The sequence below is a fragment of the Schistosoma mansoni genome (genome assembly GCF_000237925.1).
Source record: "Schistosoma mansoni, WGS project CABG00000000 data, chromosome 2 unplaced supercontig 0171, strain Puerto Rico, whole genome shotgun sequence".
In the NCBI taxonomy this organism is placed as follows: Eukaryota; Metazoa; Platyhelminthes; class Trematoda; order Strigeidida; family Schistosomatidae; genus Schistosoma; species Schistosoma mansoni.
In genome coordinates, this window is record NW_017386001.1 from 24,503 (window position 1) to 48,592 (window position 24,090).

The following is a 24,090-nucleotide window of genomic DNA, read 5'->3' on the forward strand; positions in this document are numbered from 1 at the left end:
GGTGAGTCCCACAGTAGGACGAAACGGCCGTCCAGTGCTTCCAGGTTTTCCATGGTGGTCTAGCTTCAATTGACCCACGATCTTAACTATATATAATATAAACCGTAAGACAAGACATGTATAAATAAAGTGGACATTATAATAAACATTAGCTGACTAAATATATACGAGAGAATGTCAAACATTCAAGTTATGTAATTAATAATACCCATTGAGAAGGTACACTATTCATAATACCGTGGATTACTTACGTCATCAATCATAGAGTATGAGAACAACCATATAAGAACTTTCGTCTAAATTAGTTTCACAGTATTTGGGCACCGAGTTGATGTAAGACATTAAATAAGAATAATATATATTTGTAAAAACTCAGCGAATGAATCTGAAGTAAATCCAACAATATGTTATCTTAATCCATATCATTTCACATCACAAGTCTCTTACACACTAATACATATACCGAGTTTAGACATTTTTAACGCTGATTGGATGACCTATTCAGTATAAAATGAACCGGAGAACCATGTGTCTATTTATATTCGATAATTTTGATGTTTGATTATATTTCCTTGAAAAAGCTTGGACCAGATTGCCAGGTGAAACGTTGAATTTACTTCAAATTCAAATATATTATTCTTATATAATATGGGAACAACCTTTTATAGAACCAATGTATGTACACCTACTGCTCAATATATGGTCTAGTTTACGAAGATGAAATAAATTTTATTTTGAAAATGTTGATGATGTACTCACATAGAGAACCTCGGAAGATGCTATGGGAATATTATCCTTACAAATATTATATATTTGTTTAGATCATTAGTTTCATATGCTATCAGTGATTTACTCAACCATATGACTCAGATTAAAACACATTCATATGAGTAGAGTTGAACAGCTTAAACATGCCTTATTTATTGTCAGTGCTAAAAGGTAATAAAATTAAACCAGAAAATAATAGTAATAGGATAAGCTGGTCGATATTGTTTTATCTCAATTATGTAATGAGAAGACGAAGTTTATCAGAATTATGTGACATTTGAGCAATGCATTTCGAACAATCTGATCACACATATACTTGTGAAGAACATTTATATATTAAAAATAAAAGGTCAACTAGACAAATAAAAGGTAAGTCGTAACGAGAAAAAGTGCAAAAAAGTAATATGGTAACTAGTCTGGATAATAAATCAGTATTACTAGGGTAGGTTAAGGGTAAGAACAAATTGTTTTAATCTACAAATCTCATTTAGTTGTATGCAGTTGTCGAACTAATGTACGTACGTACGAAGTTTGTTATATGCTAGTGAAGGCATGGTACGGGTAACTCCCAGGACCTATTAATGGACTATTATTCTATATACATGCTTATTGTTTAACTATTGCGTGATTAGATTATGTATATCTATATTCATCTTATTATAATCTTCATTTTGATCTGCGGATTATTATTATTATTATACGAATTACTGCTTCTAAATTATATTGAGTTTATTGATTATTGCCTTCAACTTTCACAGCCACATTTGGCTTGATTTTGTACAAATATTATTTTCTATTTTATGGTGTGAAGTGGTCTGTCTGTCAGGTATATAAACCGAATATGCTTGAAATAAATGATTCTCATAAACTCGTATAGCAGAAGCTGTAATTGGTGTTCTGGACTCAATTGGAAGGGCCAGGTGGACAAGAAACCAATAAGGACGCTACACTATTCATACTGGTCGAACGTCGTTGATTTGTCACAGTGTTAAGGTTGGAAAAGTCGTATTTCGATTGATGGATAATTCACGTGATAAAAAACCGAACATAAGATCAATAACGAGTAGCATACGGCCTTCTTTATTTTTTAAATTCATAACAAAGTTCTACGTTATGACTAACTGAGTTGTCTATTTATCATCTGTCATCACGGAATATGTCATTAAAAGTCCTATTTATCAAATTTAATTATATTTATCAGATCAACAAACTATTTATAATGGTTTACAACCCAGATTATCTTCAGCCAAATAACCATTTAAAGATGGTACAGCTCTTTCATCCTAGAATGGGACTCATCAATAGGGCATCTCTATAACTTTGTCAAAGATCGAATCCAGGATTTCCAGGAATTATGATACCTTTTAAACCTATAAACTATATTTTTAACTTTGGTCAATTCCTGACATCAAGCTGCTGCCACCTATTGGTATCAATAATATATGCCTCACTTCTGTTATGAATGAACAATACCAAAGACGATTTTTCACTAAAGATCCAGGAATTTACCCACGAGTTTAGCAACTAATTATCACATTATTATTAAGTCTTTTAAAGATAAGAGCCGGCTACAAGTCCTAAAGTTCCAAAGTCCACTCCATTATGAACTTAGGGATTAACATCATTGAGAAGTGATGCAACAGGACGATTCACTTGTCCAATAATTCTTGGTTGTTTAACTAAAGTCATTCTGTGATATAAATTATTATAAATAATGTGACGATTTAACAAACTGTAGTTAAATTTAATAAATTCATTTCCCAACAATATATTTGGTGATTACAGGAGATAAATCCATAACTTCATACACTTAATTGTAAATTAAATGAGAAAGAAGAAAGAAAGCAAACAGATTGACAGTAGATTATCTCTATTGTTCAAAAATGAGTTCATTGATAGTTAATTAGGTTTAGTAAAGTTGTAACTTCTAGCTAGTATTGTGGTGTGGGTTTCTGATATCCACATAATTAGTATATGGTGATCATCGGGCATTGAATGTATTTCAGTAGAAGATCGATAAGGAGAGAACTGAAACGGCACGCAATTAGTACGAAAATGCATGAACAACTATAATCGGAGACTATGGACGGATATTTGCAGAAGAAACAGTCAAATTGAGACAATTGATTGTTATTTTGCAAATTAGCTGTTCACTATATGGTTCTCATATTTTAATGAAATATTCTGTAATGTTGTGCTCAAATGCATTCGATTGTCCCTCACCCGAGAATCATTTCAATATTGGTCATTAATGAGTAGAGGATTGCTATTCATTTAAGCTGCTTTATACAGATTTTGGTTATTATGTGTCGCTTAGTTTGAAATATTTCTCTAACTGATATCATTTCGTGATGAAAATTACCTCAAATATATATTGGAGTTCTTCAATAACTAACTCACCTTAGTCTGACTTGATTCAAGTAATCTAGCTTTTAACATGACCACTTCTTGACGCAGATTATTTTCTAATACTTTAACATTTTCTAATTGTTTTAATAATTTTCGTCTTTCTTTCTCCGATGTAGCCAATGTCATAGGAGTACTACTTGCTGGCATAACTGTTTGATTCCTATTCTCCTGAGCGTCAATTAAACGACGTCGCATAACTCCTATTTGTAAATCAAGTGATTCTGCTCTATCTTTTGTTTCACGTAGTTCACGTTGTAATCGAGAAATTTGTAAACGTTGATTTGTTTGTTTTTCCGTTTCACCTTGTTGTAACTGGGTAAGACGTACTAAAAGTTATGGCATATATAAAACATTCAATTAAAACAAATCATAAAGAGCAGTGAATTCACTATCAATATAAACTAAAATCGTTATTCTTCATTTATTTGTTGAATATAAAACTGAACTTAGAGTTTATTTTAAGACAATTATCATTCACCATGAAATCAATTTGTGGGGTTACCTAAACTTTATCTAAATGTACTTCCTCAATACAAATAAACTTAACATTTCGATGCACAAAAGAAAAATTTAACCCTTTTGTGATCATTATAACACTATAACTTAGTAGTAGTAAAAAGATAAGAGACATTAACGAAATATGAACCATCATGCAAGGATACATTATTGATTAGTCGGGACCTTTTGATCGTTAGTTTGAATTAAATATCGAAATTATAAATTTCAAGATAAGATCATAAGGCGGTCAGGAATTAATGACTGAGGAAGATGAAAAATACATATGAATATTATTTTATTGGTATTTTGGTGTCTACTACTGATGTTGACTGATATACGTAGTATGTATCATCGATGGAAAGTGAAATGCCTAGTGACAAAAGGTTAAGAAAATCAAGAAAAGAGAACGAAGGGACAATGAAGTCTGAGACGATTGATTGACATTTGGAAAATGAAGAATTTACTGAATGGTTCTCAGATTTTACTAAGAGATTTTGTAATTTTGTGCCCAAATACATGTATGAAGTGAAATTTATATAAATTTGATCATAGTCACTGAAACAGACTTGGGGTAGATAAGTACAAAATTGAACCATTTTCAAATAGTCAACTCTGAAAAATATCTTTGAAGTTATTATTTAGAAATGTTTATATAACAATAGCCGTTTTCTGATTTTCATTTTAACAAAAATAGACAGACAGAAATCAAGGGAGTTGTAAGTGAAAAAACTGTCTGTATTCTGTTTGCGAATGCAGTTGTCTATTTCAAAGGATTATTATTAACGGAAATCTGTCTTAAAACAAAACTTATCAGGACTCCTAGATAGTTTCATTATTGTAATAGTATTGATTTGTCTGAACTATGTTGTCTAATTGAAGAGGATTAATTGTCATTTTGGGAGATAACATCATGTTGCTTAGAATAGCAAAGAAAGTTTCACAAACAAACCACACAACTAGGAGGGTGTTATGACTGATTGTCTCTAATTGCTATGTCGGAATCGCTTATTACTTATACTTGCAAAACGAGAAACCACAACGCAAAGTAAAAACAACAAGACTGGTTACAAGTGAAGACTTATTGAACCCCAAACATGACGACGATGAATCTTGTTGAAAATACACTCATTTATATATTGTTTGTGAACCGATTTGATTATTAATTAGGGTGATATTATATATAAAACAAATTATAGAGCAAATTACATGCTGCATGTGATGCTGAACATAGTGCATGTTAACTTAATACAAGAATACTGTATCTTTGAATAAAAAACCACACTCAAATAAATTAATGTTAAACCGAATAAAATATCACACTAGAAAACAGAAACAAATACTACACTGTGTAATTATCCCATTGAATTAAAAACGGAAGTAGTTTTGAATCAAAAGTTAACAATGAGTAAAAGAATGTAATTTTGCTTTTTTTTCATCTCTTCATTATCATAGGGTACAATGCACATCAAAAGCATTTACCTGAGCAACTAACATTATCCATCATTCTATAGTCTTTACCATATCTGAATGTTACTTTTTTAAGCAATTCCAAATTTATAAGTACTTCTTAATTTTAATCACATCACAGTTTAACAATTCATTTGTTTGTTTTAAAGTATCCACATTAAGAAGAGAAGTAATGGAGGTATTGTACGTATCTTTGAATATAATGTGTTATCTTAGGATACAAATATTGTTTTCATAAGAACTAAGGCAAACGTATGAATTCAGTAAATCGCATTTTATTTATGTATACTTTTAAAGTAAATCTAAATTATCCATCTATGTTCATTACTTATCTGATCTCAACTGATACAGACGTAAAAGCAAAGATTGGTAAAATAAGGGCAGTATTCCTACAACTGAAGAATATATGGAACTCAAAAAAAATCGTCAACTAACATCAATGTCAGAATCTTCAATACGTATATCAAGACAGTTCTACTGTACTGAGATGAAACTTAGAAAACTATTACAGCCATTATCAAAAAGTACAAGTATTTATAAACAGTTGTCTATTCAAAATACTCAACATTCACTGGCCGGATTCCATCAGCAACAGCCTAATGTAGGAGAGAACAAACCAACTTCTAGCTGAAGAGGAAATTAGGAAAAGACGTTGGAAGTGAATAGGATATACATTGTGGAAATCACTAAACTGCATCATGAGGCAAGCCCTAACTTGGAATCCTAAAGGGAGGCGGAAAAGAGGGAGACCAAACAACACATTACGCTGGAATATAGAAGCAGATATGAAAAGGATTGATAGCAACTGTAAAGAAATGGAAAGGATTGACAAGGACAGAGTTGGATGGAGAGTGCTGATGTGCGACCTATGCTTCTCCATAAGGGGTAACAGGCGTAAGTAAGTAATTCATCTTCTAATCTACCCTATATGAAATCTCTAACGTATATTGAAACCGAAGAAATACATGCATTAAACTCTTCATTTCTACAAATCTTATTCAGATTGTCCTCAATTATCCGAATGGTTTTATAATAATCCATGTAAATTTTTCTTTTTAACTTCAACAACCATTGTCTATTACTTATCAATATCATTTTCTGTTATAGCTAATATTTTCATTTAATGTAAATACATATAAATAATTCTAACTTCAAAGTATAAACTCAATGAAGTATGGTAAAATGTATGAAGAATTCTAAATATCATGATGCTAAACATAATTGATGATAAACCTGAAAACTAGGTTATACCCCCTGTTGAAGCCAATGAACAGTGAAAATTTAATAAGAACTTCATTGAACATTAATAAATAGTATTACAGTGTTTAATAAAGCATTATTAATATGTGAATAAGATTGGGAACCTTAAGATTATAGTAAAAACGGCGAGACTATAATTTATGGACGACCTTTGAACGAATCTTAAGTGACCTCGAGAAATGTTAGTCAATCAGTAAACAGTCAGCATCGAGTAAAAATATATTATACAAAACCAAAGAATTAAAGTGGATACACTTCTTATATATGGTCCTAAATCCTGTCAAGGTTAGAAAGAGGTTCAAAGGTTCTCAAATCGTAATGCATAAGGTAGAGGAACTCATCCATATGGCTCCATAATAGTCGGTCTCTTGAGCCACGATAAGGTCATAAAAACCATCTCAGCCTCGACCATACAGCTTAAATATTGTTTGAGTGTACTCCGGTTGTGTAAGTTTATCATTTTTATTATGGATATGTCCCTGCAATACTCGCAACACTGGACAGCCGAATTTTCCGTAAAATCTGCTATTAATTCAGCCAATGTTACTGGTGCTTTTATTATACAGTTCGCGGCAATTATTATAATATGCCTTAGTCTCAATCTGAATCGAGTGAGAAAGCTTCCTACTTTAACAAACGTCTTCCTCCAACATGTGTTACAACGAAGGACAACATCATGGTAGTCTGCTCGAAATCTGCAAGTCATTTAATTACCGCAATTACAAATAAAGGAACTTATTGGTAGTCCCATTTATTGTAGCTGCCTAAGTGTCAAGTCTACTCTAAAATCCCCTGTGAACCGACCGTACATCAACACCGGGTACTAAAATTGGCTCTATGACCTTGAAATCCCTCAAACGCCTCTGATTGGCTCGTCCATAAATTATAGTCTCGCCGTAAAAACTTATAAAAACATTATAAAAGCATAGAAGTTACTTCAAACAAATAAATATAACTATGGTAATATTATAACTACAGAAAAGTTTTGATTTACGTGCTAGTGTATCTCCTAATATTTCTGCACCCAATTCAGCAATTGGTTCATCTATTTTGAGAATTTGAGCTAATTTACATAGATGGCAGTGTAACTACAAACAAATAATAATAACACAGACATTGAGTAGTGAAAAAACTCATTATTTTCATTATTACTGAAAAAAATTTAAGTAAACGTTAGACGACTCAAAACTATTCAAACAGCTTTTTGTCCTGATTTGAGACGTTTCAATAATCCACAACCAATACTCAATACGGAATAAGGCCTAAGAATTTGAAGTCAAACAGTGAGCAGGACACCATTGAGCTATTTGGTTGTAATCTAAAAGCCGATATATTTGACTTCAGTTCATTTGTGTTAAAGTGTTCTGAATTCAAAAATATTTTGAAAAACATACTACATCAATAAATAACTCAGTATATTTTTAATAATCTACTTTAACTTCTCTTAGTATAAGTGGTTCTGAAGATTCTTAGTTTTTGTAAATTTTTTAAACACGGACTGACCTTAGACAACTGTTGAGAGCTAATAAGCACTGAAAATAGAAATACAGACCACTGAAAGCTAGCTTGGCAGTCTGAAAAGTAAATGCACATTGTGATGTCTCAAGATCCTCGGTCAGTCACTGATGAGGCCGTAGATGTACACTGTTGAGAAGCCTGATAGTAGGAAGGAAAACCTATCCAAAGCTTCCTGATTTTGCAAAAAGTAATCAATTTATTTAGAGGCCGAAATAAAACTTTCAAAGAGGTATACGTATAATGTATCACTATTCAGCTCTAATTTGATTTAGGGAGTATTATATTGCGCTTAAATTGTAGGAACTAACAGTAGTGAATATCTGCCAAACACATATTAAGGCAATCAATAGACATGAAAATGAGAGTACATTACTGTTAAGTACGAAGAGAATAAATGTTATGTTCTATGATGACAAGCACTAGCTGTCTTAGAAATCTGAAGTAAACTTAATAAACACGTTTCAGTGTTAACTGTTATTAATCATTAGTCTGTTATTTATCTTTATGTAGATATAAATAGTTTGAAATAATTGTAATTGAATTACAAAAGTTGTTTTGTCTGAGAGTAATATCTACTTACCCAACTGCGTCACAAGGCAAGCCCTCACATGGAGTCCTGAAGGCCAAAGGAAAAGAGGAAGACTAAAGAACATATTACTCCGAGAAATAGAGACAGACATGAGAAAAATGGACAAAAATTGGATAGAACTAGAGAGGAAGGCCCACAATGGAGTGGGTCGGAGAATGCTGGTTGGCGGCCTATGCTCCACTGGGAGTAACAGGCGTAAGTAAGTAAGTAAGTAATATCTATTTTAGAATAAAAGATACAGTCAGATTTGCAAATAAACATTTAACAGGCAAACTAATAGTATGGATGATTTAAAATAATTGAACGAGACAATTATATGTTGCTTTTTCTTCGGTAGGATAAAATACTTACTCTATCACGTTCATTTCTTAATTCATCAATCAATGTTCCATCAGAAGCTCTTTGTTCTTCCAAATAAGTAATACGTTCTTTTAACATATCAAAATTAGAATTGTAATTTAATCGTTCTTCTCTCAAATCATTCAATTCTAATTCTACGTCTGTACAAACCTTTGGCGGAAAATATAAAATAAAACACAGAAATAATGATTGATTGATCTCAAATATCATGTTCCATTAGATACATCCATTGTTTGAATCCAAATAAAGTTTATACTTTAATTTGATGTATATTCAGTGCACGAATCTTACATTAAAAATGATTAAAGAAATAGGACTTGTGAAAAAGTTCGTACACCATTATGGTGACTTCCATACAAAACTGACATCAAAAATATCTGGCGAGCACTTGATGACTGTTTTGCCTCTACTTTGAGAATCCATAACAGTGGTGACATATCATTTAACGTTCATAGTGGTTTCCTGAAAATTGGTTGAAGCTAGAATTGTGAATTATTGTATTCTGACATGGTAGTTTAATGGCAATGTGCATGACACAAGAAATAAGGGAACATGATATGATCCATCATAAATTCTTGACTGAGTTCAGTCACAAACTAGACGTAAATAACTATACAGTATTTTCTGAGTTCCAACAATTTCTTAGCGCATTTTAGCCTATGATGGAAGTAAACTTTAATTTTATATTGGCTGCCGTGTGCTTATAAAGTACCTTCATGTGAATTGACTTAGTACCCCGTTACGTTTAATGTTATTACAGACGTCTATTTACTGATCGCTTTGATTATGGTTAAATTTTAAGCTTTTTGCTAAAGTTTTTTTATAGAAATACACTGCATTTTCAATTCTATTGTTATTGTTATGATACTTATTATTATTATCATTATTATTATTGTCAAGTCTACGCTCTCTGTCCTTATTCTCTTCCCTTCAGTTCTTTTGTTTATTATTTTATACTACTTGTTTACATTCAGTAAATGGTTGTATTCCTAGCACTTTCTACCCGCATGTTGTAACGCAAGTTCGTTGTGTAATATTCTAAAATATTTACGTATACTTATAATGTTTATTGTATTTATCATGATAGTTACCTTCTTTCAGTTCCTGTAACAGTTATTCGCAATTTCGGAAATCTTTTATTCCTCGTTTAAACGCACCAGTTTCCATATTACCTGCTTTCGGTCTCGTTTTTGCTTATTGATAGACTATTATCAAGTCTATACACAGCTATCAGCTGTCATCTACACTATCGTGTGTTGCAATTATTCTTCATATTACTATTGCGGGAAGCCCTTTCTATTCCAGACTTACCGACACAGTCAACGCCACAGATAACTCACAAGTTGAGATTTGTAACTAATTTATTCATATTCTTCAATAAAGAACGGCTTTGTAGACAAATCGTTCTTTTGTGAACTTCAATTTTGCGCGTATCTCAATTGTGTGATTTAGACGCCTCGATACATTTAACAATAATCATTATCATAATCATGTTATAGCAAATTATTAATATATTATAAATAACTGCAATAACAGTTACTACTTGACTGACTGATAAACCAAGAACACACCGTGCGAATGACCTAGATTTATGATGACGAGACTTGTATGGTAGATGAGAAGTATTTATAGTCTATAAAATTGTCTATTACGTGCATTTCAACTCTTAATGTTTCTATTCAATACTCTGTTCATATTTAAGATTATAGCCTATTACATAGTACTAATATTACTAGAATCTACTATGTATACTTTGTCATATGTGAGATTTGGTCAGATGGATTTATTTGCATCTCGATGTGTTTACATTCACTCGATATTATTTGTTTGAATCTTCCCATTGATGTTTGGGACTGCAACTGGTCAGTCTCTTATTGGCATATGTGCATACTGTGCGTATTGCCTCGATATAGCCTTAATTCACAAGCATTGTAAGCTAACAGTGGAATCCAGGACGCGCGTTTCGTCCTATTTGGGACTCATCGAATGGATGTACCTGAATCTCAGAGTTGATGTTCACTCTTGCTTGACAAAAGTGTTTCAATAAACATAATGGTGTGTTTTCTTCAATGAAGTAATTAGTTTAAAGAGTTATTTGTTATACAAAAGAAATTATTCTTTGTTAAGACTTTTCAAATTATCTAATTTTCTATTAATTGGATTAGGAAAAGTTACTCCTCATGTACTTTACAGAACAGATAATCATGAGGATATAGATTTGATTATTACGTTTACTAAGATGAATCATTTGAAGTTTTTTAGGATTAATATTAATTTTTCTTCATAGTCATGTAGTCATCATCAGTTAATTAACTGTGAATTAGAAATTCTGTCCACCTTCAAATTTTGTTATTGTTTGGTAGAAAAGATGACTGTATATTAGGACGTTAAAAAATTCTATTACACATGACAATTATGATTTTTTTCATTTAAAAGTTTCCACAACTATAAAAACTAAATGAAAACTTTGGTAGGAGGTGCCTATGGAAAGTTTTAAACTTTTGACATGGGTACTTTACTCTTGAGTCATTATTTGCATGAACACTTGCTGATAAAGATTCACACTAATATAGTTGAATTTTAAGGGTTAGTTTTCTTACTGTCAAATACTTTTAAATTTTAAAACACTAGAAAATTATCGCTTTTTAGTTTTTGTATGGTCAGATCGGAGCTGGTACATTTTAACTAATTCTTGAATCTAGTGTTACCGGCATAAACCGGAAATACAACACTATTATTCTTGGAAGATCTTCAAATCTGTAAAATGACTTAGTGCGTCCATTTTATTCTTATAGAGGATTTGGATAAAACTAATACCTTACCTGTGTATGTTGTCTTAAAGACTCCTCCATTTCTTCAATCCTCTGTGAAATTGCATTAAAGAGTAATGATAATTGATCGGGATGAGAAAATGAAAGCCAAGAAACCATTGCATCGCTACAAAAATCATTTAAAATGTCAATTTATTTTGCGTAATATTAGAATGTACAGGTTGCTCTAAAAAATCAATACCTAGTTATCTTTATATACAACATTTACTGCATAACTGGAATATTTTGGATCATTTATAAAGTAGTGAAGTGGATCAGTGATCAGTCTGGAGATAGGTAACATAAAGTTGAAATGGTGGATACACACCGCTTGAGTTAAGTAGTTGTCTAGATCCCCTTGATCTACAATTCTTTAGAAATTTTATCTTAAACAAGATGATTCCGCAGATAGCTTCTTTCTTATCTTTCCTAATAGAAATCAACGTTAAACTCATTATGCTTTCATTTAATAAATTCAAATACCTATTGGTAAATGTGTTGGGATGATCATGCAAATTACTCGCAATAGACATGACAACCTCAGGAAAACATTAAGAAGCATTTTATCCAATCAGCGTTTGCTTAGAAGTTTTACTAGAAATATCTCAAAAATGAAAAGTCACATGTAGATGTTCTGATTAGCTGATTACTACACTGCTACTATGTTTAGTAGTATTCTAGAATTTTCAGTAAAACCCAAAAACTTCTAAAATACGATAAAAACCCTATATTTTCTGTAGATAAATGAACCTTTGGAGTAAAGTGCTTCTCGCATATTCTGCGTCTTTTCTCTCTCGTGTTCAAGTCGTTGTGTCCATTTAGCTTGGGGGTTACGAGACTAGCTTAGGATCCGAATATAGCGTTCAATCAACCAGACCTATCAAAATGCGTTAAAAACAAATGATATAAACTGATAATTACGACAGAATATACATAGTTTTATAACTAGACTGTCTGAAGAAGTAATTGACAGTAACAGTTCTCAGTTATGACTTCTAATTCTGCTTATACTTACATAAATTTTTGAATTTCTTTTAAATCATCAGAATTCCAATGATATTTTTCTAAGTCTATTATAGATGATTGTTCTGATGTATTATGGTTATTAGTTTTAGCTTGAAACATTGCTTCAATTTCATTTATTTTATTTAATTGTTTTCCACGTTCTATTGCATCATCTCTTGCAGCTTGGAGTGATTGTGTTAAACTGTTTACACGTTCTTCTAATAAATGAATACAACTTTCTGATCTTTTATAAGCTGTCTTGATTTTTTCAAACTCCTGAAAAAAACAATGATTACAAAATATGTGGAGACTGTTATGTTTTACTAAGATCATGAACCGATCAATATCCGACCATGATTAAGAACCTACAAGCACTGGATGGGCGTTTCGTTCAACCACGGAATTTTTCAACAGTGCGCAACCTGACTTCGGATCATGGACCTTCGGTCTCTCACACGGACACTTAATCAAAAGAACATTGAATCAGCAACCAAAAGTTTTGATGTCGAATTTCAATCAATCCACAATATTGCTCGACCATTTTTCATTGTCTTTGATGGATAACTGCTTCAAGCCTGATACGGTTGATCTCGACAGGTTACGACTAATCACTACGTCTCATTAGAGGTTCGATATTGGCGTGCAATGCTGTGGATACTCACAGTAAAACGAAACGTTCATTTAGTGCTTCCAGGTTTTTAATAGTTTTCTAACACTGATCGGTTCATGATTTCAGGGAATTTAAAATACTTAGTTAGCATGAACTATACTTTTAAAAAATATCTACGAAATGAAATAAATTTCCTGTATTTCGAGACTTATCATCAACGACAAAATACAGCTTAAAACTACAAGGAGCAATACTATTCGAAGCAAAGTATTGCAATGCTTTGATTAGTCAAATTGAAATCGATGTTCGAAACACTAACGAAAATCACTGTAAGTAGAATACGGTACACCATGTGTAATTAAGTTTAGTTCTGATTGACATCTAGTTACATTAGTACAGGAGTTTGTGGAGATTTCCAAATCTTCGTATTTGGAACATCATTGAATGATCTTAGTTAGACCATGGCCAGAGTTAAACACATACAACAATGGATTCCGGTTTTGTGGTCTAGAGATCAAGTGTTTGTTTGTCAGACCGAAGGTACTTGGTCTGGTCCCCATTAAGATCGTTGAAGTGCTTATTTATTGAGGATATAGTCAATCACGTTATAAGAGGTTAGGTAATTATCCCTAATGATCATGATGAAAGAAGCGATTACACATTGGTAATCGAAACAGTCAACGATTAAACTACTGGTCGACACGAATAAAAGTGAATGCAAGTCAATGTGTGGACATAATCAAGATTATGTAAAGATAGATAATTATTCGATTGTGATCACAACCACTGTGGTGATGAAAGGAACATCACAGAACTTCCTTCAGTAAACATAGATAAGGTCGGAGATTTGTGATGATAATTGCCTGTACAAAATGAGGTAAATTTTGTGTTGGTTGCTTGTTAATGAATTGGAATGTTTTAAAGATGTTCACAATATGTTTGGTGAACATGAGTTGTCTGATAATTGTGCACTTGAATAACTGATTATCCTTCACGTATATGTTTCTGGAATCATGATCAAACAACCTTGCAGAAACCTCTCTTACAGTGCGACATAAAATATGTTTCAAAAACTTATGAATGATTCTGAGCTATGAAACGCATAATCATTAACCCCTACTTATGATAATCTCATAGAACTCTAATAGGGAATTTGTATCTATTGAAACGACTCAGTTCAACACTACACAGTTTATTGGACTGATGTTAAGTCTTGGTTTGGGTTTTACATCTCCTATCACTTAAAAACTATTCATTTCAAACAAAAATAATCAAAGCTTTTGACATAGTACCTGTTTAATTTCTCTTTCAGAATTTTCAGCTGCTTGTCTTAATTCTTGTTCTTTATTAATTTCACCAGATAAACGTGATATAGTCTCTCTAGATGCTCTTTGTTCAAATTCATATGCTTCAATTGTATCACCTTGTCGTTTAATTTGTTCTTTAGAGTCAGATAATAATCTTAATATATCAGTTAACTATAAATTTATAAGAATAAATGTATAAAGAAAATGTATATGATAAAAATGAATATATTCAAACAGTAAGACTTATCAATAGTCTGTTTACTATTTGGTTTGATTTCATCTTCAATTTCTTAGTAAAATAAACATTTCACAATTGATTTACTTAGTTAAAACTCAGATAATATGTGGTTTAATATATGGTGAGCATCAGTCTTCAGGATCTCTCAGTTAAATGTTCCTGTGTGCTACTGATAAGGACAGATATAAGTAGTATATAGAAGGCACAGGGTGTGGAAGGCTTACCACCAGAAGATTTAAGTGAAGAGAACATAGAGGAAAACGGAGAGCAATCAAAATAACAACTATAAGAATAGTGATCGGGTAAGTAAGTGACAACTGATGGAAGATATGCAAATGATCTATTTAATGAATGTTTTCATATTTTACCTAAACTTCCAGTGTTGATTTTCTCAAGGAAATTAAGTATCGAACAATAACAATAGGAAATTTCAAACCACTTCTAATACTTTCCTACCTTCAGAATGTGTTACTAGACACTTAAACTCAGTAGCTCAATGAACAACGAGTTCGGCATTTGATGTGAAAGATACCGTGTTGAAATTTCAGTGTAAACATTAATACTAGATACATCCAGCTAAAGAATCTCAAATAAAAGGAAACGTACATTCTAGATTCCGCAGCTGACCATATATCATATATACTAGGTATATGTGACCAAAGGCTTTGGCTTGATGACGTCCTAAGCATAGTTACATAGCATCAAAGATTATTATTTGTAGTCATGACTAACGACAAAGGAGAATTACAAAAATTCGCTGATGGTTCGTGATACAGTTCCGGTTCATATTCAAATTATAATCAATTTAAACTTTATTCAAATTATATTCAACAAATTTTCCACAATACTCACAAATTAGTGAAAATGTGGGCATTTGGATTCTGACACAGAGATTTAAGTATATCACATTTGTCACAAAACATATTTCCAAGTTAGTTACCATGGTTAGGGATTGGTTGAGATTCTCAAAATAAGACAGACGTTGATCCATTATTTTTTTGTTTTAAAGGTTAGCAATAATACCCATCTATTTAAATCACATTACGACAGGGAGGTTCCAAACCTACTATTTAATGATTAGATTGAGAGTGCTAACTCCTAGGCTGCTCCTCTAGCTAACTTCGTATGAGAAAAAATATATCATTATTTATTAAAGAGCATACAAACAAGATAACATTACGAAACTGACTTAAATCTTTTTTCTATAAATGTTCAAAGTTTTTTATAGTACACTTAATAATATTTGCGAAATAACAGATTAAATTAGGTCAGGAATAAAACAAGTTACATGTGTTTGATTCTTAGGTCAAGGTTTCCATAGTAACATTATCGGCTGCTGTTTTTGTCAGTAGCTGCTTTAGAGTTATATTTAAGTGAAAAAAAAGACAAGGATTTATTTTTTTAATTAAAATTTATATAGAATCCAATTTACTGGTTTAGTTGTTTTAACAATTGAACTTAGTTTCATTTGTAATGGTTTGAATGGTCCCATTATTAACATTCTGACTGGAATTCGATCAATCTTGGTTGGTATAAGTGTATCCTCTATGGATTGCTTGGATAAAGCACTTGTGACATAAATTGGTATAGAACAGACGGAATGTAGCTAGGTGCGGAAAGTACATTTATCTGACGAGTCCCAGACAGAAGAAAACGCTCATCCTGAGTTCAAATCTTAGTCACATTCCATCTATTCTATATGAGGTTGTGTTTAGTGTTTAAAAGTTAATACAAGTTATACACAAGTTGCTGTGAAATAACTTGAGTCTTAAGGGGTTGTGGCATTATTACTTAGTAGATTTATATAGTATTTTAAGTTGTTACGGCAAACTGTAAAACAATATAAAAAACCAAGTCGATGGATAGTCACAATAAGGAATGAGAACATAGTGCATCTTCAAAACTGGTATGGGGATTTTTAATGTGTTTTAATGAATAGGAATCACTAGCCTTCCAGAAAAAGAGGAAACTCAGAAATGTAATCTAGAATAATACTGAGCTTACTAGAAAAAAGTGAAACACAGGTGAAAATGTTAGAAATGTTATCCATTACTTTAAGAATACAAGATGGCGGTTTCGCCTCACATTCTAGCAAATTTGCAAGATCCTTGAAGTATTTTTCTAATTCTTCTTGAGATGTCTTTGCAGCTTGGACTTTGCTTTCATATTTCTCCTCTAACATCCTAAAGAAAATAAAAAGTAAATAACCAGCTAAAATTGTATTGCATTAACATTAATTCAGCTTAAATTATGAGTACTTTTACTTGGGTTTGTTACAAGAAACAATTTAGCTATAAGGTAAAATCGTTCGAAGCTATTTTACTACGATTATATATATATATGGAATATTTTGATTTTATTATTTTTGCACTACCCTAGTTCTAAGCTTTTAATTGTATTGTAAATTGTTGCTACATGATTTTCCACTCATAATCTAGAACCGATTATTCGTGTACCTAGTACTTCCATCAGTGTTGTTATTCATCGTTAATATTGTTACTCGATTGGTCTGCTGCACGCGCTGGTCTTGCATATATATAAATGAGTGTCCAAAATGCTATAATGATCTTAAATAAGTAATCATTGGTCTTGTGTTTTTCCTCTTCGTTCGGGGATAGTTTGTATTTGGCCAACCGTCAGGCATAGAGTAACAGTTTTGCTCGTCTTTTCTGAGTTTTAATTTCGTTTTGGTCGGTTGGAGGTCATAATGAGGTTATCCGGCAAATATTTTATCATAATATGCTCTTCTCTTGAAATATGAGTTTATCGAAAAGTCTGTGACTGATCTGTTTTTCATGATAAAATATTGTTTTGCCGGCCCAAGAAACATTCAAATATTATTCACATGTCTTGTATATGAAACAGTTTTCCCTCGAAAATTAAAAGTTAATTGAAAGTTAACTTATGGTTTAATAAATAACCAAAATATGTGTGCCAATGATGAAAAATACTCATATAATGACTGACATTATATTCTTATCAATAAATGAGGATCAATTAATCAGTAAAATTTGACTCAATTAAGATTTTGATTCATAATTAGTTTCCTGCAGTAAATTTACTCCAAGTAGAAAAAAGAAGCTAGCATTAATAACCTAACGCAAATTTACTTACTTATACTGATAACGAAGATCTAGAAGTTTAGTTGTTTTAATTTTTAAATCTTCTTGTAGTGATTGAATTACTAAATCACGTTGACTTTCAGATTTTTCACAAGAATGTAGTTTGTGTGACTTTTCTATCAATAGATTTTCTAATTCTTCAATTCTTTTTAAATGATCTACATTCTCTAGTCGTATTGCATCATATTCTGTTTTTAATTCACTGATTGTTATATTCTTTTCATGTATTATGTCTTTATTTTCTGCAATCTGAACATTTTTATATTCAGTTTAAAATACAAGTTTTTCTTACTGTGTTCTGAAGTTTTTCAACTTTCATTCGAATTTCTTCGAGTTTTTCATGTGAACAAATTTGTGCATCGGGTGTACGAAAATGCTGGATAACTGGTGTGTTTGCAGTTAATCTACGAAGAAAGTTAATTTTGTAAACTGTATAGAAAAGATAGCAAAATGCTCACTTTGTCAATTGTCTTATTAACTCATCCTTTTTATCTACCTCCATTTGGTAGAATCGTAAACGTTCTTCAATCTAAATAATTTGTAGTTACTTTCAGTCTTATTTCAATGTAATTCATTGAGTCATTTTATTTAGAAAACGATTTCAAACCTACCTCGCTACGTGGTAGATCACGTGGTGAAAATAAAGTTGTTCGGTCTATATATTAGAAAATTATTGTGTGATTAGCTTACTGCAGCCAGTGTTTGGAGCACAATCCATTTTTCTTTGAATATGTCAAATATATTTGTTGGTATAATTAAGCTTCAGGTATCTGCAATAAGCAACAGTTGATTAAGGCACTTTTTTAGATGGTATTCAGTACTTAAACCTAGTCAGAATACCTGCAGTTAGGCTTTGATTTGGTAAGTATGCCATAGAAAGGGTATTTGAGAAAGTGTTAGCCATCAATGAAATGCAAAGTAGCATGCTGTTTGCTTAGCGTTACTTTGATTTGAATAGTTTTTTTCGTTTTCATTCTACTAACTTACTAATTTTATAAAAGGTTCAAAGTTGTTGGATGTTTCAAATGACCAAAAACATGAATTTCATGAAGACAATTTATTTTAGTGATTCTGAAGACAGTCTTCAGTTACACCATGCACACTTTTTAATTGATTTTAATTGATTTACACAATAAAAGTTTTACATACATTTGTATATGAATACATATAGTTAAAAACTAAGTTATACACGAGTTCAAAGAGCTTTCCTAAGCTTCGCCTGTTATAAATAGCTATTTTTACTCAGCGTTATCTAAAAATCTTCAGTGGCAATCTTTTAACGGTAATAATTAGACCTAAAACTATTCAAATAAAAAGCCAATAAGAAAACATTGATAATCTCATTTTCTTGATGAATAACTTCAAGTGAAATTATTCCTTCACATCATGTTCTTCAAACAGCTTTCTAGGCAGATAAAAACGATAAGAAGTGAGTAGTAGTCTAGAAGAATAACTTATAATGGGTCATATATTGAGACATTCCAATCTTCTTTCATGAGGAGATTGACAACGCAAGTTAAACAAATTTACATAAATTAAACCTCATCATCCTACTCATTTCATCGTGCATTTGAATTTAACATGGGTCAATCCCTATATTTTCTATTCATACTTAGGTCTTACCACAACAAAATATACATTTTCAGGAGAAACTGTGTGGCAGAACTCTTCCAACATATTATTTGAATCCACAAATAATGGGAGAAAAGTGAACCGACCTATGAAAGCTTTGAAGTGGAACAATATTGTTTTTCTCGTTTTCTCATTGCTTTCAAGTTTGTTAGTTAGTTACCGGTTTTTGGGATACTTAAGGTGGTATCAAAGAAAGTTCCTCCTGGCTTACGCTAAAATACTGATTATAACCCTTAGTTTTGTAGATTTAATTATTGTCAATAAAATATTCAACGTTTATGCAAACATACTGACTTAAACGCTGCTATCTTTAGCGTTTCTACTATATAACAATGAAAAAGTGCCTTCAAAATACCACGACATTTTATGTTATTAAGAGAATGTGGGAAGTTACTGCGATAAATGCTTTAAATTACATTAAAGCAGCTGTAGTAGTAATCGTCACCTTATCATCTTTTAATGCTAACTCAGATTTACTTGGTATTACAGGATTATAAAATGGTATTAAGAACAGAGATAATGACTACGAAATTTGCTTCTCGAAGGTCACCTCTATTAGTGTTTATAACGATTCTTCACCATTATTTCAGACGAGTCATACAATTCTTTTACTCTGCATAACAGATTAACAATAGATAGGCCTGTAGAAAGAGTAGAATACGCTTATATTCACAGTGAAACAAACATTCTTTCATGTATATCTGTACTATTTAAACTTTTGTTTGGTTCGGTGATGTGTTCACCGTCTACAAAAACGACGTAAACTCAGCCATAAAACTTCAGAAAATTTAAATCATACTGACTGAAATATCACAAATATATCATTACTTTGTTATTGACAATCTACCGAATGCTCGGTTTTTTTGAAAGTACCAAGCTTTGGTAATTATAGTGACTATTCATATTTAGTCTTTAGTTGCAATAATTGGTTTGACATATTGTTAAATTTATGTACAACAAAATTTAAACGAATGCTAAAACAGCCTATCTCTTCTAACTTTCGGGACAGTTAAAAGTTACTGGCATTTGGACGGAGCTAATATAAACACATTATGTTATGTAAAATGCGAATAATTTATTCTACCCGCGTGTAAATAAAGAATGTCACCTCGAATGCATGCCCACAGAAATATAGTGTTTAGGTATACTTTTAAGATGCAACTTAATTCAACAGTGAAATATGGTCATAGTGACAAGGATATTCTATTAGGAACTTAAAGAAATGCTGTAAAGTTTAATGAGCAATATTCCCGCATCTTTCTGATAACACTGTGTAATTAAATATTCAGTTTAAATCAATATGGTGAAAAACCAACAGATAGTTAACATTCATACACAAATGATATAATTCAGGGGGTAATTCAATGAACAAAGTCTCAGTCATTTAAATGTATCTCCTGACTTCAATGTATTGCATAATTAGAAGGGTTTTGAACCTCTAAAGCATTGCTAAGTATTTTAAAAGAAACTTATGCCCCAAATATTTTACATGTTCTATGAAAGCTTACGTAGGTATTTAGGTATCTAATAATTATCAGCCATTGTAATTACCATGATATGCCAAACACAGCCTAACGTATATGAAAAACAATCTTAAAAGGCTACAAAACTTGAGCAAAACTGAACTAAAAACATAGTAGATACGCAAAACATTTTTTACAAATAAAGTTTCCAGTGGAAGCATTATCCCACCTAGGATCCCTAAAATTTGGCTATGTGAATACAGGCAACAAGGCCAGTAAACAGTGTTTGCAAAGTTTCCAACTAAAATGTTCCGAATATATAATACAAATAAATTGTCTAAGCATGACCATGAACTGTGTTCGCTAAATTAACCAACTTTCAACATCTCCATTTACTAACGAAATCTTGTTTAACCACAAGAGCTCAAAAAAATAATCATTATTATGAGAAAGTCCCGCGACCAAATACTACACCTATCGTGAACATTGAGTGGCTTTTGATTGTTTTAGTTCGTAACAATATCACAACACACGTTTACGCTGCCGTTACAAACTTCAAACATTTCAGACTGAGTCGCTTTCTCCTGCTGATGACTTCTAGCCCGACTGTGAAAAGATTAATATCTGATGCTACATAGTATTAGGTATTATATATCATACTATTATGTTATATTATCATGTTTTAAATGGTTTATATTTATATGAACTATTGAAAAGATTATTCATAATTACAGTTCAAAAACCTTTGCTATGTATATTCTCTGTTAGCTTGCAACAAACTCTCACTGAAAAGATGGAAAAAACATTAAGAAAAGCGTCACATTTTCTTTAAAATCGTGGTGTAATTTACAAAAAAACGAACCTTGCGGTGCTTTGAGTCACTTAGATATTGAAGTGATGGTTGGTTAAAACAATGTTTTACATATCTTTGTGATTGGCTGATCTGAGCATGCTGATTCACCAACCTTTGTCCCTTCATGGTGAAATTCAATTGATTTTTATTGACAAAAATTCAAAAAAATACCAGTGCCTATTGCATTTTTGTTCGTCGGAGAAATAATTTATGCAAATTAGAGATAATCTGATACAGAGGATGACACCCGTATGCTTATGATTGTTATTTAGATGACACAAATGGCGTTGATTAACATGATATGTCATACAATGTCAAGCCGCTTGATATATAATAGTAGGTCATATCAAGAATTTCACACTGATTGAACAACCTTTTTGTATGAAGTTAATTCTTCTTGTCGCGTAACATTTCACCAATAAAATGCTTATCACATCTTCATCTGGTAGACTGCTAAACGTTAGTATAAATTTGTACAAATTTTAGTAGCCTGGGATCTGACTCAAGTTAGATAGTATGAATGATTGTTATTGAATGGTTGGTGTCGAAATATAAATCCTGACTATTCTCGTATGTTATTTTCAACTTTATCCATGTTGGTGAATCACAGAATTTAATAAGTCAAATACGCGAACGGATTTCTGAACACATATATTTTGCATACTCACAGATATGGTCAAGAAATCAGAGGGATGAAGCGAATAGAAGAGAGTGGAGCGAAATGACGCGCGTTGGAGAAGGCGTATGAGCCGACTCCATTTATTCGGGGTTGGTCAGTCTTTACGGTCAGACAAAAATAAGTTACAGACATGTGATGAATAGGATAAGAAGTATATACAAACATACGCTCATATAAAAAGAGTCAGGGTTGATAAGTGAATATACAACACGGTCAAAACGTTGGTCAAGTAGAATGGATAATTTGCGTTGTCCAGAAGCTAGAATGAAGTATATGGGCTTAACATAGTTATCGACACTTTACAGCCCCCTTGTGGAAGATAGCATGCTTTAAAAAAATGTCTGTTTTCGAAAATAACACTGATGTGGTATGTGAATAGCGTTAATAAATAGGGGGGAAATGTAGTATACCTGATAATGTACAGTGTCGCGTGAGGAGACAGTGTCATACTTATGCGAAAGAAGATGTGAACATCGTAATGGTGCGGGCAAAAATGGGAATGTTAGCATGCGATTATGGTCAAATTAATAAGCGTATAAAAAAGTTAACACATGTATATGTTGTGTCTGTCTGGATGATAAAATAACATGTTCGTATAAGCAACTCGAAATATTGTGAAAACAGTAATAATCGTTTATAGGTATGACAATGAAATAAATCGTCAAGATAAGTAGGATAGAATGTAACCGAAATTGTGCTATGATACCGACAGAATATAGGGATTAAGAATAGTAAAATATAAAGATGTTCTGATGAGCTTCTATAGAGTAAATAGCGTCTTTTAGCGATGTTTGGATTCGACTTTATATCCATAGAGTTCTTGTTCGTAGGCTAAGAATAATCAGGCCATGAAATGATAACTGAATTGATGAATGATATTCATTGCTGTGCTGCAATTAGGAGTAATCATAAAATGCGATGTTGGGGTACGTTGTCGTTTGCGTTGTGACAGATGCATCGAGCTATCGCTAAATATGTATTAGTAGAATGATCAAAGGAACATGATAGTGACTAGGAGACGAGATAAGGGGAGTCGTATCCCTTTTTGGTAGTGAAGTCTAGAGTGGTTTTCGTGGCTCGAGGGACATGCGCTCGACCTCGTTTGTTACAAAGCCGTACTAAGTCATGATAACAATACCAAGACATATGATTATCGATGACAGGAAGTGGGACTGTCTTGGGCGTGATGAACGAGAGTGTATTTTTCAGAGACCAGCAATAAAATCTGTGTTCTGGGATACAATGCGACGGGACAGAATAGTAATTGCAGTAATTGAATCACATTTATGGGTAGTGAATGATGCAGGATACGGTTATGCATGTGGTCAAATAGATAAGATGAATGTAATCGTTACCAATCAGCTAGTAAAGGCATACACAGACATAATAAGAGGCAATATCGGAATGATAAATGCATGGTATAATAACATAAAAAATGACTTCTATCAAGTGAATGAGTGTAATAATAGGCCAAAAATGACATGGACAAAAAAAAAGGAAAG

At 32.0% G+C, this 24,090-nt stretch overlaps 1 protein-coding gene across 1 annotated transcript in view; it reads right to left on the reverse strand.

Annotated features, from left to right (window-relative positions):
* Smp_123430 (DNA double-strand break repair rad50 ATPase,putative) overlaps positions 1 to 19,638 on the reverse strand; it is a gene marked incomplete at both ends in the record, with an annotated part of 21,833 nt that extends 2,195 nt beyond the window's left edge. Inside the window, 7 exons of the mRNA XM_018791525.1 lie at positions 3,169 to 3,503; positions 7,397 to 7,490; positions 8,861 to 9,019; positions 11,692 to 11,806; positions 12,695 to 12,960; positions 14,587 to 14,772; positions 19,588 to 19,638. Coding sequence (XP_018645299.1) covers positions 3,169 to 3,503; positions 7,397 to 7,490; positions 8,861 to 9,019; positions 11,692 to 11,806; positions 12,695 to 12,960; positions 14,587 to 14,772; positions 19,588 to 19,638 — 1,206 coding nt within the window. The remainder of the gene's footprint in view (positions 1 to 3,168; positions 3,504 to 7,396; positions 7,491 to 8,860; positions 9,020 to 11,691; positions 11,807 to 12,694; positions 12,961 to 14,586; positions 14,773 to 19,587) is intronic.
* Positions 19,639 to 24,090: the final 4,452 nt, after the last annotated feature.